The sequence below is a fragment of the Leucoraja erinacea genome, chromosome 28, assembly GCF_028641065.1.
Source record: "Leucoraja erinacea ecotype New England chromosome 28, Leri_hhj_1, whole genome shotgun sequence".
Taxonomy (NCBI): domain Eukaryota; kingdom Metazoa; phylum Chordata; class Chondrichthyes; order Rajiformes; family Rajidae; genus Leucoraja; species Leucoraja erinaceus.
The window spans coordinates 18,778,146-18,797,410 of NC_073404.1; the positions used below are offsets into that span (position 1 = coordinate 18,778,146).

General features: G+C 39.9%; 1 protein-coding gene across 2 annotated transcripts in view; it reads left to right on the forward strand.

Moving 5' to 3' along the window:
• hip1 (huntingtin interacting protein 1) overlaps positions 1-19,265 on the forward strand; it is a 189,709-nt gene that overhangs the window by 66,980 nt on the left and 103,464 nt on the right. For both annotated transcript variants that reach the window (XM_055657952.1, XM_055657953.1), the window contains exons 2-3: positions 8,536-8,599; positions 14,143-14,285. In XM_055657952.1, coding sequence (XP_055513927.1) covers positions 8,536-8,599; positions 14,143-14,285 — 207 coding nt within the window. The remainder of the gene's footprint in view (positions 1-8,535; positions 8,600-14,142; positions 14,286-19,265) is intronic.

Below are 19,265 nucleotides of genomic sequence, written 5' to 3' on the forward strand. Positions count from 1 at the left end.
AAAACCCCATACAGATTAGCAGCACTGGATTTATGCTGCAATTAGATTCTGGATGTGATCGAACTTGCAGAGGGTAAAACATGGGAGATATCTCGCAGTAAGTTGGAATGGTCAGGTCTTAAGGCAACAGCCATAGCTGAATGTTTCCATCACATATTACCTGAGACAGGCGTGAAGTATGGCAGTGCAGTAAAAGTTGTATATTCACTGAAACTATAACATTTTAGGTACTAGATTCGTGGTAGGAAAGGTTTAAAAGTATATGGGCCAAATGCAGACATGTGGGGCTAGCGTAGATGAGGCATCTTAGTCGACACGTGGGTCAAAGGGCCTTGCTTCCATCCTGTATGACTCTGACTTAATGACCTATCTGCTTCTGGGGCAGTAAAGACAGTAATAGAGATAAAGTAAGAAGAAAACATTATACACTCATTATAAATTACCAAGCAGGATTTTATGTTGAAGTGGGAAAAGGCGTAGTGAATTAATTTGATCCAAACAAAGAAATTGCGATGAGGATGCAACATCCTTAGAACCAGGAAATTCACGGTGACCGAGGTATGTGATTTATTGGACTGATATTGAAGCAGGCATTTTTGGATTGCTTTTGTTACCACTGAATTTCCTGTTCCACTCGTGCTGTTCCTGCTGTGTTGAACATATGAGATATAGACAGCAGGAATGCCTTGCATCCAAAATTGATTTCGAACAAATGCCAGATGTTGTCATCGCTGGAAAGCTCAAGCTTATTGTTTTGTCAGCATACGGGTGCCTTGTGGTGCTAGTTTTGGGACCGTATAATTGCAATGTTCCTTTGGCCACATCGTAAAGCCACCAGCAGGTCACGAGGAGGCCAGTCGCTGAAGAGTGACAGAGGAATTTAACCCTCCAATTCCAGCCTTCCTGAAGAAGAATCACATCCATGAGAGACATTGTTCTTAGACTCCACAGTACCATTTACTAATTGGTAAATGTTCCAAGCAGCTTGTTCCTTTTGCTCACTGTTTGTTCACAAACATGTTTCCAGCTGCATCTGCCCTCAGTGCAAAAGGGATTTAGAGAGAACAGTTCCAATATTGCACAGCATAGGACTGACCCAAGTTCAATCTCTGCTGTGTGTAATCGTCTTCACCATACAGATAGGAAAGGGAATGATTTGACATAATCTTGTTTGCCATTTAAGTATTCAAGAGGATATTCAGCTTGGGCATGGTTTACTTTTCAGCAAACATTCAGTTGGGTAAATTTCACCCGGGTGGTAAACTGGATAGTCTATTAACATAGAAAGGCTAGACTTGGAGGGAGTTAAGTTGCTCTATCAATGTTCAAACAGTGGCCTACCTCTGACCTCCTGCTGGCTTTACAATTTAGGCAAAGGAACTGGCATAAGAACAAATTGGAAATCCTTAGCAGGCCCATCAGCATAAGTGGAGAGAGAGAAAACGGTCAACGTTTCAGATCAGTGTTCTTGTATCATTGTTGGAAAGTGTTTCAGTTGCAAAGGAGAAGGGGAGGAGTCAAGAAAATACATGATAAGATGAGGAGAGGAAAGGTTGAATGACCAAAATAGTCACAGCATAACAGAAAATAGGATGGTAATGGTACGTGAAGAAGTCTCTTGTGGCTCCTGATGGTTAGAAAAAGGGCAGCAGAATCAGTATTTGAAATTACTGCGAGACGCTGGATGCCATAGATCTGGAATAAAATATGGGGAAAAAATAATATTTGGGGATTATCTAACAGCCCAGAAGGAGGCCATTTGGCCCCATCTGGTCTATGTTGACCCTCATGGGAGCAATCCCATTAATTCCATTACCCTTCCCCATATTGCCATATACTGCTGCAAATTATTATTTCTCACATATGCATGCCAGCCTCCCTTTGATTCGTTTTTCTGAAGCCAACACTAAGGTAAAACTTGAAGTTGCTAGTTACCAACCAGAATATCTTTGGAGTGTGGGGGATAAGCAATATGTCCAGGAGAAATGCACAGTCATTGAGGGAAAATGCAAGCTTCACACAGTACCCAAGATCAAGATTGAATCCGAGAGCAAACATTATTGAGCAACCCTGCTTTCTTGGATAGATGCCTGTATTGTAATTTTGCTGCAGCAACTTGTCTAGAGTTGCAGCTCATCCAGAAAAAAAAAATGGACATGACATTTGGGTTGTTGAGAGGACTTATACCGTGATAGGTCCAAAGATCTCAGATCTTTTTGATCCCATACTGACTAAATTGTAACTGCTGAAGGTGGGCTTGTGTGCCACAGGGTACTTTGGGATCAATGGATCCTTACGTTGGACATGTGGCTAAATATGGTTTCAAATACTTCACTCATGCATTTTGTGCTTCTTGTGGTGTTGAGGAGGGAGATGGTCGTAAGTTCGCTATGACATCGGGGAAGGCCATTCAACTCATTATGTCACCTAAACAGCAATCCCATTGATTGTTTACCCTGTTATTAGTTAGCCCATAGCACTGCAAATCATTATCGTTAGTGACTGTACAATCCACTTTTAAAAGCTTAATTGTCTCTGGTTCTCTCAACCTTGCAAACAGATTTACAGATCATAATTTCTCGATGCCTCAGGTTCTCCAATCTCTTGACCAGAAATTTAAATCTGCACCACCCCTCTGTCATTCCTAAAAAATGATTTTTCACATCAACAAAGGACACAAAGCAATCACAACTGTGGAAGTAGACAATTAGTTCCAACATTTGAACAGCCAGTAGACAGAAAACCATTAGCATCAAGCAAACACAAGGAAACAAGCCAATTTAACTGCTGAAGTTGTTTCAGACACTATCTCTATGTGAACTTGCTATCTGTTGTTCAAATAACATTGCCAATTTTATATACTCAGAATGAAATTCACATCTAAATAATTGTAAGTGTGTCCAGAAGTTTGGGAAGATAACAAGAAACTGGCAATAGAAATTCACTTTTTGGCAGGTAGAACAGAAATTAATGCATTATAAATAAATGCCAATGTCTTTTCATTGGGTTAAGGTCTGCTAATATGAGACTGCAGTTGCAGGAATTTTGAGCAAAAAATCCCAAGTGCTGGAGGAACTCAGTGGGTCATACACCACCTGATGGGAATGGACAGACAAAGTTTCTGTCTGGACCCTTCTTCAGACTGATGGATTAGAGGGTAGAAAGCTTGAAAGGAGAGGTAGGGTTGGGGCATAGCCAGGTAAGTGACATACAGGCGGATACAGGTGAGGAGGGGGTGTGATTTGCTTATGGGCTGAGTAAACGACAAAGGCGAGATCCTTCTTCAGACTCGACCCGAAATGTCACCTATTCCTTTTCTCCAGAGATGCTATCTGACCCACTAAGTTACTCCAGCTTTATGTGTCTATCTTCGGTTTAAACCAGCATCTGCAGTTCTTTCCGACACATCTTTCCAAACACGATAGCCCATGTGATGAAACTACTCCTACAATGCTGTCGGGTGCAGAGTTTTATAATTGGCAGCCAACAGTTGGACAATGTGGTGGTGTTCCCCTGTTTATGGAATTGACTGGCACTCTATCCAATCATTACATTCTCCCCTCTACCACCGGCTCAGTGTTTGCAGCGTGTACTTTCTACAAAATATAGTGTCATTACTGTGGTGTTTTCAGGAAGTGCAGTCTTTTGCAGTACCCTGGCAGCCACAGTGTTCTTCCACCTGTTCATTTGTGTTGTCTGATGATTCGTTGACCCTGAAGATATTGACAGTGGGAAGTTTAGTGAAGGTGATATCATTGAATATCAAGGGTAGGTAGTTCTATCCTGTAATTTAAAACGTAAATGGATAAGTGTACCAAAATGCTATTTGCAGCTTTCACTATCCCTGTGTTTTCCTGGATCTTTGCCCCATTGTCTAGCACGGGAAAGGTCATTACGGCGACAGATAGCACAATGGGCCAAGAGTTCGGCTGGCGACCGGAAGGTAGCCGGTTCAAATCCCGCTTGGAGTGCATACTGTCGTTGTGTCCTTGGGCAAGACACTTCACCCACCTTTGCCTGTAATTTTGTGTCTCCCTTTCTTGATAAAAATGCAGTCTCTGTACTGTACACTGTCAATGACAATAAATTGAATCATTTCATTTTTCATTTCATGGGAAACCTTGAATGGAGATCTTAAATTTCATCTGTAGTCTTAACTAAATGTAGTCTTAACTAGAGAAAAAAGTGGGATGTTTTATAGGCCGTGGAATGTTGCTTGTCGTCAATAAAATGAAATATTGTAAATTTAATAAAACTTATAATTCGGTGACCAATAAATATTTGGGTCTCCTGATATTTATACAGTACATTGAGTGACCCTTTCCAGCTTTGTCAGCCAACACCATTAAATTTCTAGGATGTCGTCTCTCCAAACTTGTCTGTCTTCAGCTGAAAGACCGCTTCACAGTGGGCAGTAGGTTCTTCTTGTGCAAGAACAGCCAATATATCCAATTTGAATATTTTCACACAAGCCTAAACCATGCCAAGATGACTAGAGGATTGGTGAGATGAGAGAAACAAATATAATTGTGACTGTTCACTATTTCAGGATAGTTGAAATGGTTATCTTTTTTTTATTCTTTTGTAGGATTCAGCATTGATAGCATGACCAAAAGCTATGGTCCATTACTAATTACTGTACAGAAGCTGGCAATGAACTACTTGAATTGCTGGAGTTATTTATGAGAGTTATTTCTGCAATGTACTGAAGGAAGGTGTTCCACAAGTTATATTGAAGCACCTTCTATATCTTTCCATGACAGCTTGATGTGTGACTCACAGGAACTCATAGCCAGTGGTATACCCTTCAGTTGCCAGACTTTGTCCTGCCCCCACCTCTCTTCCAGTTTTCTCTATCCACAATCAGTCTGAAGAATTGTCTGGATCTGAATTGTCACCCGTCCATGTTCTCTAGAGATGCTTCATGACACACTCAGTTACTCCAGCATTTGTTTTATTTTTTGGTATACCAGCATCTGCAGTTCCATGGCAGCTGGCTTTGCCAATCTGATGTCCATTTGATGTATTCAATTTGGGAGGTAATGTTGATGAAGTTGTGGTGAGTTAAAGTAGTGTATTTTGCACTTGGTACGGACTGCAACAAGAGAGTATTGGCGTTGAAGTGATTAAAATGGTGAATGGTGTATCTGTAAAGTGGACAGTTGTATCCAGAATACTTTTGTGTTGGTTGACGATTATTGGAGCTGCACTCAGCTGTGGAAATATAGAGTATTCCACCATTCACCTAATTAAGCCTTTAAATAGTGGAAAGGCTTTCGAAAGTGAATTTGAGTATGAAATCTTAACCTGCAGTAGTAGCGACAACATTTGCATTGATCCAGATAAGTTTTGGACAGTACTGGAAAATTAAATCATGCATTGTTGAAGAAGATCTCATACAGATAGTTGGATTCACTAAGAAATGGTCACTGCTTGGTGTAAATGTTATGGCTATTTATCAGCCAATTTCTGAATATTGTTCAGATGTAGGACATGTGACCTTGGATGACTACATTATCTAAGTGGCTGTAAATGAAAGTGACCGTTGAGAAATGATAAGTGACCATTTTCACTTGTGACTTTATGACTGAGTGAAGATTGTTAATAAGTTTAAAATATGTTTTGTTCTATTGCTGAAATTACCCTCTGACCCCATGCATCTTAGTTTGTCAGGTGTAACTTCATTATTGAAGAATTTCTCATTTAATTCCCAATTCTTCAGTTCCCAATAGGCTCCTGGATGCTAACAGACAAATGCTTTATTGATGCCAAGGGCGATCACTTTCATCATTTCTTTTATGCCAGATCTTTGCTCATTGCTTTAGTGATGCTTGAAGCTAAATTTCCTCACAAGACCAAACCATGCCTGAACTATTTTTTAATTCCTGCTCTAACCCCTGGTTTGTCCTGTTTACCCAAGACTAAAGTGAAATACATTAAACACTGGATATCTGAAAAGGATAGAAGATGCCGGAAATACTCAGCAGCTCAAATAACATTTGTTGAGAGAGGTCAATTTGACATTTCGAATGGATAACCTTCTGTCAGCATGAAATCAGTAATAACCTCCTCCAAGTGATCTCGCAGTTGATACACACCTATTGTGTGGGCAGCCTGGATGTGCCTGGCCCTCATAGGATTTCCGTATAAAACCCTGGTGACATTGCTCGCTTGTGTCCTTGTTGCAGTGGGGAATAGCATCATATCTGCCATGCACCCACAAGAAACACTCAAGCACCACTGAGAAATGTCAAAATGTTTCAATGCCAATCATCTTGGAAGAGGCAGAAGTCTGAAAAATTCAATCAAATATTTTTTTTAAATTAGGGCGGCTTCTGCCTTCATTCAATTGTTTTCCCCACAAAGAGCCTTGTTAGCTGGCCTTTTGGGCAAACAATTATATAGGCACCATTCGCCAAATTTGCTCGCACCCTTGGTAACCCAGGTTAAGCCAGAGATGTTTACTCTTCCTGGGGTCATCCTGTTTCATAGGCCTCTCACCGTTGAGACATTCACTTGCACCAAAATTGTTACTGGAGCTGGATGGGAAATTCCAACTGGGGGGTCACAGGGGTCAGGGTGAGGAATGTGCTTTCATATGCAATGGTAATGTGCAATGTGGTCAGTTTGGTGCTTCATGGGCTATTTATACCCGGCCCTTTGCAGGCAGTGATGGTTGGTTTTGACACGTACTTTGACCATGCTACATTCTGATAAGACGGAGTTGCCTTTGTTTGTTATCTGAGTTGGATTGACTTTCCAATTTTTCAGACAAATAATGCATTTTGTCAAATGGCTTTATTTCTGATGGCATGTATACTTGAATCATTGATAATGTTTGCCATAGGTTTAGGTCATGTTTGTATCTAATTAGACCTTTCTGCACTTGATCTGTATGCAGTCCTGTTCACACTAAACCATGATATGAACAGTGAAAAGATTGGGAAGTTGGATATTTAATTTGGAATGAACTACAACATACAACAAATTGCAACACAAGCGCATTTTGCACATAGTACTGGCTAAGTGTATTTAGTGGTCTGCATGCAGTTGCTTTTTCAGTTGTGGCCTTTCATCGCCAGCGTTGATGAGGGGATTGAGCTGTTTACATATCAACATGCAGTCATTGCTTTGTGATCAATGTCACTGATTCTCAAGTGTTATTTTGCATAGAAAATAATTTCGGCAGCCTGGTTTTTATCCAAAGGCTTGGATTACTTCTGATGACATTTGAAATTAAATAGTTTATACCGCAAAGGTTTACTCTCGGCTTAATTTATGTTTGTATTTCTGCAGACGTTTTCAACACTGCAGGCTATTTTGAAGCCATTTAATGAAAAGATTTTAATGTATCTATTTCTCTTGCCACTTCATTGGCACAATTTGTGTCAGCACTCTGCTTATTGTTGAGGCGCTTTGACAGGATGCAGCTTTTAATCTTGTTTTACCCACTTTGAGCTGTATGTTATTAGTCCAAGTTACAATGGTAATTTGCTAATGTATCCTAACCACTCTTGAGCAGTTTGTACCTTAAATGCTCATTTCCTTCCCCATAATGAACAGGAACAGGAATTAATGCAGTCAACAGCTTCTGTTGAGTACATCTCTTTCCTTCATCTGGTCAAATGCTTGTAGCTTTTGCCACAATTCCTGGTCAGTTATGGAGTTCCATAAACTCCACCCAAGACATTGTTTTGATTGCAGCGACAAGAAAGACATGGTTAAACCTGCTGAGCAGCCTGGTATTTGTAATGTAATCAGAATGGCGTAGCCCTATACTTACTCTTTTGGGAAGCAAAATTGCATAAAGGAGACATTGGCCATTTTCTATAGTAGTTCTATTCATTCTATTGAAGCATTGCGTCCAGACTTTCTACTACCAGGATGCGGAGAGTATAACTGATAAGTAATAATCAGATAGCTGGATTATACACCTCAGTTCACAAGGATTACTGAAATTTCTAAAAGAGGTGCAAAGATGAGGGTATACAAATTTAACATGGGCAAGGGAAAGTGTGAGTGCATATTTAGACAATGGTACCTGGAACTTGCTGCTGCAAAGGTGGTGAAAGTGGCAACTTCCATAATGGATATAAAACTAAATCGATAGCCCTTTGAATGAAATAAACTTTATTTCAGAAAAATGTATTTTAGGGACATTGCAGGGAAATGGGAATGTATGGATTGCTCTACAAAGAGCTGTCAAAACTCGATGGGCCAAACACTGCCAGTGCTGTAATGATTGCATGACTGTATGACAGATTTAAATAAAACATTGCAATAACACCTGCATTTTTTATTCAGATGATATTGGAAATGCTCAGCTAATTAAATAATATTATGAAAAGAGAAAATAGAGTTGATGTTTCAGACCCTTGATTTTCCATCAGGCCCAATGACAGATCAACCCAAAGAATTAATGGTCTCATTTGTTCTCATTTCTAGCATCCATGTTGTTCTGCTGGTCTATTTTTTTGAAATTATTTTACTGGTATTCATTCCTTGAGAAAGATTTGATCTCTTTTTATTTTGCAGAACGTCAGCATCAATAAGGCCATTAACGCACAGGAAGTTGCTGTGAAGGAAAAACATGCCAGAAATATCCTTTATTTTGGGTGGAGTTGGAGAGAGCACAAAACGAACCCTTATTCGGACTGTGTTTGTTTCCCATTGACTGGGCTGTGTGAGTGTACGGACTGTGGTTTCCTGATTCTCCTTCAGATGTTTTCAATGTGTTGAAGCTGGGAGGCGAGATTTTCTGGATTACACTCCACATACTTAGACATATTAGCCAGCGTGGAAACTGAGTGCAGTATTTACAGGTGCATTACAGATTTGTGTGGTTACTGCCTTACATGGGAACAGTGTTTGCCTCTGCTTTTTGACTAGACTTTGGCATACCACCATGCAGTTCAAAGCCGGGAATGTTGTGTTTTGTTTTCTCTTCTCCCATGTATGTATAATTTGCCTTTGGTCTATGGTTCCTTGCCCAAAGGTATAATTATTCTGTATGATATCATGCCTACATTTATATATAACCCCTACATTCTCTGGCAAGAATCCGTAGGTGGTGAGCAGGTGTTAGAACTTAGCTATTTTTATTCTTAATATATAATATATTCTTAATATAAATTTCCCCCCATCCAAGCAAATGTTTATTTTTGAGAAGCCAAGGAATTTTAATTCTGACTAGGATTAGAAAATGTACATTTTGTGTCTACCTTCAATTTCAAGCAGCATCTGCAGTTTTTTTCTCCAGAAAAGGAACATCAGCAGGTTAGTGAAGAGTGCAAGTCTTTGAGTCTGTTTTGGTATCTTGAAATTTTGTTAAATAAACTACAATTTACTTTTCAGGTAGTAGATACTCATTCTGGCTGATCACATGGCTCAGATTGTATTTAAATATCACATGCTGCTACAGTGCCCTCCATAATGTTTGGTAAAACATAGAAACATAGAAACATAGAAATTAGGTGCAGGAGTAGGCCATTCGGCCCTTCGAGCCTGCACCGCCATTTAATATGATCATGGCTGATCATCCAACTCAGTATCCCGTACCTGCCTTCTCTCCATACCCTCTGATCCCTTGGCCACAAGGGCCACATCTAACTCCCTCTTAAATATAGCCAATGAACTGGCCTCAACTACCCTCTGTGGCAGAGAGTTCCAGAGATTCACCACTCTCTGTGTGAAAAAAGTTCTCCTCATCTCGGTTCTAAAGGATTTCCCCCTTATCCTTAAGCTGTGACCCCTTGTCCTGGACTTCCCCAACATCGGGAACAATCTTCCTGCATCTAGCCTGTCCAACCCCTTAAGAATTTTGTAAGTTTCTATAAGATCCCCTCTCAATCTCCTAAATTCTAGAGAGTATAAACCAAGTCTATCCAGTCTTTCTTCATAAGACAGTCCTGACATCCCAGGAATCAGTCTGGTGAACCTTCTCTGCACTCCCTCTATGGCAATAATGTCCTTCCTCAGATTTGGAGACCAAAACTGCACGCAATACTCCAGGTGTGGTCTCACTAAGACCCTATACAACTGCAGTAGAACCTCCCTGCTCCTATACTCAAATCCTCTTGCTATGAAAGCCAACATGCCATTCGCTTTCTTTACTGCCTGCTGCACCTGCATGCCTACCTTCAATGACTGGTGTACCATGACACCCAGGTCTCGCTGCATCTCCCCCTTTCCCAATCGGCCACCGTTTAGATAATAATCTGCTTTCCCGTTTTTGCCACCAAAATGGATAACCTCACATTTATCCACATTAAACTGCATCTGCCAAACATTTGCCCACTCACCCAGCCTATCCAAGTCACCTTGCAGCCTCCTAGCATCCTCCTGGAACTGCAACTGGAACTGAAAAAGACCCAACATTTATTTATTTGCCTCTGTACTCCACGATTTGAGATATAATAGCAAAAAAAATCACATATGGTTTAGAAGATTGAGAGGGAATCTTATAGAAACTTACAAAATTCTTAAGGGGTTGGACAGGCTAGATGTAGGAAGATTGTTCCCGATGTTAGGGAAGTCCAGGACAAGGGGTCACAGCTTAAGGATAAAGGGGAAATCCTTTAAAACCGAGATGAGAAGAACTTTTTTCACACAGAGAGTGGTGAATCTCTGGAACTCTCTGCCACAGAGGGTAGTTGAGGCCAGTTCATTGGCTATATTTAAGAGGGAGTTAGATGTGGCCCTTGTGGCTAAGGGGATCAGGGGGTATGGAGAGAAGGCAGGTACGGGATACTGAGTTGGATGATCAGCCATGATCATATTGAATGGCGGTGCAGGCTCGAAGGGCCGAATGGCCTACTCCTGCACCTAATTTCTATGTTTCTATGTTTCTAAGTGCACATTGTCAGTTTTTATCAAAGACCATTTTTATACATTTTGGTTTCACCATGTAGAAATTACAGCTGGGTTTATACATAGTCATCGTCCCCCCCCCCCCCGTCCCCCTCCGTCCCCCCCCCTCCGTCCCCGTCCCCCCCAATTTCAGAGCACTATAATGTTTGGGACACATGGATTCACAGACGTTTTTAATTGCTCAGGTGTGTTTAATTGCCTCTTTAATACAGGTATAAGAGAGCTCTCAGCACATGGTCTTTCCTCCAGTCTTCCCATCACCTTTGGAAACTTTTATTGCTGTTTACCAACATGAGGACCAAAGTTGTGCCAATGAAAATCAAAGAAGCCATTATGAGACTGAGAAACAAGAATAAAACTTGTTAGAGACATCAGCCAAACCTTAGGCTTACCAAAGTCAACTGTTTGGAACATCATTAAGAAGAAAGAGAGCACCGTTGAGCTTACTAATCGCAAAGGGACTGCCAGGCCAAGAAGACAGCTCCACAGCTGATGACAAAATAATTCTCTCTACAATAAAGAAGTATCCCCAAACATCTGTCCGACAGATCAGAAACACTCTGCAGGATTCAGATGTGGATTTGTCAATGACCACTGTCTGCAGGAAAATTCATGAACAGACATACAGAGGCAACACTGCAAGATGCAAACCACTGGTTCGCTGCAAAAATAGGATGGCCAGGTTACAGTTTGCCAAGAAGTACTTAAAAGAGCAACCACAGTTCTGGGAAAAGGTCTTGTGGACAGATGAGATGCAGATTAAATTATATCAGAATGATGGCAAGAGCAAATTATGGAGAGAAGGAACTGCCCAAGATCCAAAGCATACCACCTCATCTGTGATACACGGTGGCGCGAGTGTTATGGCCTGGGGATGTATGGCTGCAGAAGGTACTGGCTCACTTATCTTCATTAATGATACAGCTGCTGATGTTACTTGCATAATGAATTCTGAAGTGGATGGACACATCCTATCTACTCAAGTTCAAACAAATGCCTCAAACCTCATTGGCCGGTGGTTCATTCTACAGCAAGACAATGATCCCAAACAGTCTGCAGAATGGTCTCGACCTGAAACATCACCCATTCTTTCTCTCCAGAGATGCTGCCTGTCCCGCAGAGTTACTCCAGCATTTTGTATCAACCTTCGATTTAAACTAGCATCTGTAGTTCTTTCTTACACAGTGATCCCAAACATACTGCTAAAGCAACAAAGGAGTTTTTCAAAGCCCCCCAAAACAAGCATAAGCTAAAGATGGCTGCAATACAGGCCTGGCAGAGCATCACCAGAGAAGAGACACAGCAACTGGTGATGTCCATGAATCGCAGACTTCAAGCAGTCATTGCTGCAAAGGATATGTAACAAAATACTAAACATGACTACTTTCATTTACATGACATTGCTGTGTCCCAAACATTATGGTGCCCTGAAATTGGGGGACTATGTATAAACACTGCTGTAATTTCTACATGGTGAAACCAAAATGTATAAAAATGGCCTTTATTAAAATCTAACAATGTGCACTTTAACCACATGCGATTTTTTTTCTATTACAAATCTCGAATTGTGGAGTGCAGAGGCAAATAAATAAATGACGGGCCTTTGGCCCAAACATTATGGAGGGCACTGAATTTGATATGGTAGACATACATTGATCTGGACGCATCATTCTAGTAGAGACATGCTTTTAACATTTTTTTACTAATTTATTGTACGAGATCTTGACAATCATTTTTGCAGGGTGAAGGCAGGAGAATGGGGCTGAGGGGATCCGTCATGATTCAATGGCAGAGTAGACTGGATAGGACGAATATCCTAATTATGTTCTTATGTCTTGTGGTCTTAAGAAACTTTGCAGGACATGAGCAAATAGTTTTATACAATAAATAAAATTCTGAAACCTGCATTTTCTTGTGCAATGAAAATCCAGACTTGAGGAAATGCTAGGATGGTGTTGGTATTGCAGAGACAACTCATGAGATTCTGGGTTAGTGTAGAAAAAGAGACCAGGGATAGAGATCCACACTGTACTTGGTATCTTTTGGTACATGTTGGCTGAGCAGAATAACCATTGAGTAGCTTGATACTTACAGTCTGAACTTTCTGATGAAATTTAGTGTATTCTAGCAGGGAGGCTTGTGGAAGGGAAAAGAACCAGAATAATTAATCTTCATTGGTTATCCCAAGTGCAGCATCCATTTACACAAAAAGGAAGAGTGGGAAATGCCACGTGAAAATTGCTTTGTAGCTGTTTTTTATCTGCAATTTCTCTAAAGTTTTAGCAATGTAGAGCAAAACCTTGGGATTGATTGTAGCCAATAAAAATTGTAATTGGAGTAACTTAATTCAGCAACTGATACATCCTCTAAACGTTATGCCCAAATCCTCAGTTTGAGAATTCAGTAGTTCGATGTCCTATTTCTTTCTAAATAGTGCATTAATTAAGAAACTTGAATGGTTGTAAATGCTCGATTTATTGCTCAGCACTGTAGACTAATAGCAATTGTCTAAGTAGCTTTTACTAAAAGAGGTGAATAACCAAATCTTATTCGGCCATTGGTAGTATTTATGGATTTCCAAATCAGGAGAAATCTGGAGGACTTCATAAATTTTGAACCTGAAGTTAAGTCTTGGTAGTGAAGAGAGTTCAGGAAGTTAACAACTCTGCTTGAAAAAATATATTTGAAAAAAAATCAATGCAAGTAATCTGTTAGCTTGGGACTTATATCTACTGACTTCTTAAATAATGTGGGAATACCTGATTGGACCATCCCCTCAGGCAGTGAGATTTTGAAGCCAGATGTAAACCAAGTTGCCATGGGATGCTTCAGTTTCTCGTTTCTATTTGTCTAGCTCAAGGCTGCCCAAAGTACAACAAGAAAGGCGAGCATTCATGTGGGGAAAGCCGGACATGCTACCATGCATCCGGCACAACTCCTCTGCTGGAACTTTCACAGTTAACCATTTTTTTCAGCTGAACTCAAGAAAACCGTTAAAAGGATATATACATTTTAAAATAGACAAATATGTTAGAAAGAAGATAGACACAAAAAGCTGGAGCAACTCAGCGAATCAGGCAGCATCTCTGGAGAAAAGGAACAGGTGATGTAACCGAAACGTCACCTATTCCTTTTCCCCAGAGATAAACCAGCATCTGCAGCTCCTTCATACACATCTGCAGTTTGTTCCGACACAAATATTTTTTTTGGCATCTGTTTATATGCATGTTTTATGAAAAATGTATCTGCAGTTTCCTTAACCTGTTTCTGCACCATGTATTCTGGGTACGCATCATGAAAAGGGTGCTCAAACCTTCTGGTCAGTGGTGAACCGGTTGCCTCTGTCCAGCAACGCAGTCCTTTGTTGGAAATTTTGTCACGTATTTCACAAGCTGCTTCGAGATGGACATCCAACTGTAAGTCCTACCATATTAATTATTACTTGGTTGAATGTGCACTGATTAATGTTGAATAGATGATGAAGGCAAATCATTAAGTTGTATGATATTCACATAATCCCTGAACCAAAACGTACATCAACACAACCTCTCATAATCCAAGATATTAAAGTTCCTTATTATTGGTTTGTGTCAAATGTGTCAGTAATTGGAAGAAAAGTTTTTGCATTATACATGTGCTAATGCTTTGCGTTTACAACCAAAAAATATTTGGATAGAGCACGTAATGTTCCAAAGTAGAAAATAATTTAATTATCAGTTATGACGTGCTATATAAGGAGCATGTGTGGTCCATTTATTTTCTTATGCCACAGCAGTCACCTGACCAACCCTCCATTTCATCTGGCCAAATGGTTGATTTCTGCAGAGATTTGATTTCCAGAGAGAAAGGGAAAATGTGCCTGATGTAGCCCTTATGCCAACAGCAATTTTTGTGTGTAGCTGCATTAAGCTGGGTGTAGAGCCCAAGTACAGACATCACTTGTCATCACATGCTGAGGTTCTACCTGTCTTCATTGTTAAGAAGGATGGGCCAGATTGTTGCAGTGTTTTATTCATTTAGACCTTGCCCCATTTGTTCGTGTAGAAACATTTTAGCAGAAAAACATTTCTGCAGAGAAATATATAGAGGCTGTCTGTGCCCTTTATAACACCTGCTCAAATGCTTCATGGATGAACTGTTTGTAGATGAATCCTTAATAAAACTGCATGTACTGAATTGTTAGGTGCAGTGCATGAAGATAATGAGACATCCCAATTGCATTACTATACATAACAAATACAATTTAGGGGAAACAAGATACGGTTCCTGCCTTTATATAAGTGAATGCTTTCTGGGAGCAATTAAAGATTAACTACTATTTCTGTTGCATACCAACTTACTCCGTTTGGTTGAATGAATTATTGAAATCCGCAGTCTAAAATTTTCACAGCCTCAGTCTATCTCAGCAAGTACGTGTTCATGATTTTTGAACCCAAGGACCATTTCTGAGGCATAATTTCTTGAATGAAACGTACTTTTCAGTTTGTTTAGAAAAAACAAACTTTATAAATAATGCGTTTTTTGACTATTTTACATTTAAATTGCCTGAAACTTTGTTTCTCAGTACATTAATAAGAGAACAAATGTCTTTAATAATTCTGTGTTGGTTATCAGGTATGTGATTAACCAATGCAGATGAAATTGGGAGGGTCTTTAAGGAGGAATATAGGATAGAGATTTTGAGGAGTTTGTGACCTTGCAAAGTCATGAAAATTAGCTGAAGAATGCGATCATTGGGAGAGTTACATTTACAAGCGGCAGGAGCCAAAGGAATCGATAATTCATGACATTTGTACAATGGGGAGGGGAAAGGTGATGAAGCATGAGACCGTGACTTGGATAAATCAAGGTCCTGTCATCTTGTCACACTCGTACTGTCAAAATGGAGCAGTAAAGAGCTTCAAATTAGCAGGATAATGTACCTCCTTATGACAATTACATTGTGATAATTTACTGTTGTAAAACAATGCACACTCAGTTTTCTGGAGACCACCAGAGTCATAACCAAATAATCCATTAGTTGAATGTTGGATCTTGGCAAAATTCAATTTGGGTATGATATTTTCCTGCTTTCATAGGATTGCTCTGAGTGCCGCCTAAGCACAATGAGCTTATGGTGTACGTCCTAAGGAAACATGAATAGGTAGGTGGATGTTCCCATCGTACAATAATCAGCCTAAGACCTGGCTTGCAGCCAATTCATTCTGGTCAGTGATGACTCCATGTTATTTATGATATAACTGGTGATGGCAATTATGCCATTGAATCTTTTTGAAGATGCCATTGCCTGATATTTGTGTTATGTGAATGTTTCTTGCCAACTATCAGTCCATCCGTGAAAATGGACAATGACAAGTTTATTATCTGAGAAGATGCATATGGAACTGAACAGTGAGAATCAGCACAGCCATTTTATCTTCTGAATGAAAAGTCATTGATAAAGAACGCAAAGATGAAGCATGACCTGGGGAGCGGAGCAGTGATGTCCTGTGATGAAAGTGTTTGGCTTACAAGAGAGCAGCCACTTTGTGAATGCACTGGGCATGATGTGAACTGTTGGAAACATTTCCGATTGATTCCCATTGAGGCCTCCTTGAAGCAAAATTTGGCCAATTGCTGTCTTGATGCTAAAGGCATTCTCTATGACCACTTCTCTGAAAGTTAGCTCTTCTCTCCATATTTAGAAGTGTGAAAGTGGCCTGGAGATGAGTGAATGCTCTGTCAATAGTGTCTTTCTATGACCATGCTGATCGTGGTGAAGTAGATGGGACGGTTATTGACTCAGTTAATATTTACCTTTATTTAATGCCCAGTGGATATCTAGATAGTTTTCTTATTTTGTGAATTGCAGCCTTTTGGTGTAAAATGCAGTTTGGTTGGAAATAAAGCTAGTTCTGGAGATGTTTTCTTCTTAGCTTTTTTTTTTACACCATGCCACTTCCGCTGTTGGTATAGATGTACTCATTTATTGGTGTTTGACAATATTGGTTCTGTATTTCTGAGCAGGCTTATTGCAGTTCCTACTTTTCATTATCTCAGTGAACCAGGGTTCCCCTGCTTGTTGGTTTTGGTAAAGTATGTTGGGCAGCTAAAGTATAGATTGTAGAGGATTATAGTGTGTTTAATTTGTTCTCAAGATAACTCCACACATGATAGATTGTGCCCTCAGTATGAAGATGAGATATTCTCCACAAGACAGTGAATTGTCCACTCTTTCATTCTTGGGAGAGCAGAATATAACCGAGTGACTTTTGTGGCTATTTTTTCTCTCATCAGCTGCAGTGGTCCACATTTGTCAGCTGCAACTTTCAGAGTTGCCCAGCTTGGACTGTGGTGTTGCTACTGAATGAATCTCAGTGATGCACATTGAAGTTCCCATGACATCTTCAGAGCGTATCTGTAGAGTACTAACCCAGCTCACTCTTCACTGTTGTTCAACATGGATCTATTGAGATTAACATGGATCTACTGATCTATTGAGCACACCTGGGCAGCATGTTGCTGCTCTCTCATGACTCCAAGGACAGGTTCAATCTTTACCTTGGACAATGTATGTGTGGAGTTTGCATATTCTCTTTCTGTCTGCTGCATGTGTTCCTGTCACATACTCTATTCCCCTCCCACAACCCAATGATATGCTGGTTGCTTAATTAGTTATTATGCCCGTAGTATAGGTAAGCAGCAAATGAGTGAAAAGGGTTGAATGGACATGCAAGAGAAAACACATTGGTGGAGCAATGGGACTGATGGAACGACCCTTGAAGGTGGCATAGTTGATAGACCAAATGGCCTCCTCCTATGTCATTATATGTCGGTAGTGTTATAAGGTGAATGGCTTGGAACCATGAACAATGAATCTGAGGCCAAATTTGTAGACTACTAGACAATTTTAGCGGCAAATTATGTGCTTGTTCTGCTTGCGTGATTGGACCTCTCTTGGAATCCTGGTGGGACGATGGTCGAAAGGTTATGGTTCTCAGAGTTTGCTTGTCAGCTTGTAACTTGACCAGTCTGTGGGACAGTTTTCTTTAATCAGGCATGTCCTTGGATGTTTGTCAGTAGGACTTTCCAGGGTAAATGGATTGTGCGTGCCTGTGTTGTGTGCAAATCTGTTACCGGCTTTCATGCTGAGTAATGTGACTAGTTTTGTTCTTGCTGTGTTTTGTTGAAGTGGTTTGATACAGCAGAGTGGCTTGTCAGATCATAAATGTTAGAACATAGAACAGTGCAGCATGGGAACTGTCCCTTCCGTCCACGAGATCTGTGATCACATGATGCCAAATTATAGTAAACCCTTCTAACTGCAGTTGATCTGTATCTCTCCATTCCTGACTATTCATGTGCCTATCTAAACGCATCTGTGGTACCACTATCATACCTGCTTCCACTACCATCCCCTGGCAGTGCATTGCAGACACCTGCACTATCGCTAGCCTTTGCACTTGCACCACACATCTCCCTTAAACTTTTGCTTTCTCGTCTTAAACTTATGTTGTTTACCTTTCATTCTGCTTCCATTTAATTAACTATTATTTGCCTTTTCTCAATCTTGGCTGGCACGAACACATTATTTACAGAAGACTGCACAGTGGTTAGTGGCCATTTTATTGCGATTCCTAATTGTGAAGCTATCACCAATGAACAAGGAAGTAAACTGCAGTGAAACATTGCATATAGTTTGGAATTTAACAGGCTGCTGGCATTGTGCTGGAATCTTGACCATCAAATAGCAATGTTACAAAATTTTGAGATTTAAAAAATCAAGTCTGCAATTTATCCCATCAGATAAAGCATAACAATAAGTTTAATTTGACACCTAATTCACTTTCATATCTCAAGTAATAAAAAAGTTATGGCCATTTTCATACTCGGAAATTAGCATCTTGTTCCCTATTGATTTTCTATGGACATAACAAAAAAGCTGTGATTGTGGACAGTCAAAAGCCCACAACCTTCTTAAAAATTAAGAGAACTGAATGAAATTTTCAGTTATCATAGATTGAAGCATTCTGAAACAAATATAAAATAATCTTACTTGGATGACCTGAAATTAACGCATATAATTAGTTAGTTACCCAATTGTAGCTAATTTCAAACTTCACTTACTAGATCTAAACATCTATCCATTTCTTAATAAATGATTAACATTTTTAAATAGCCCAAGTGTCCAAATAATATTCACAAATAATTCACAATAAAACATGATTTTTAAATCTCATTTACATCAATTTATAGGCCAAATGGAAGGAATTTAGTGTTCAATTGCTGTAAATTAAAGTCAATTTAAATCAGCTTTCTAGTGGGTTCCTGTGAACGCGCTGGTTTAGAACGTTCACATTGCGCTGGATTTTTGCCCTCAAGTGCCCAGAAAAATACTGCGGGATATGAAGAGCCCA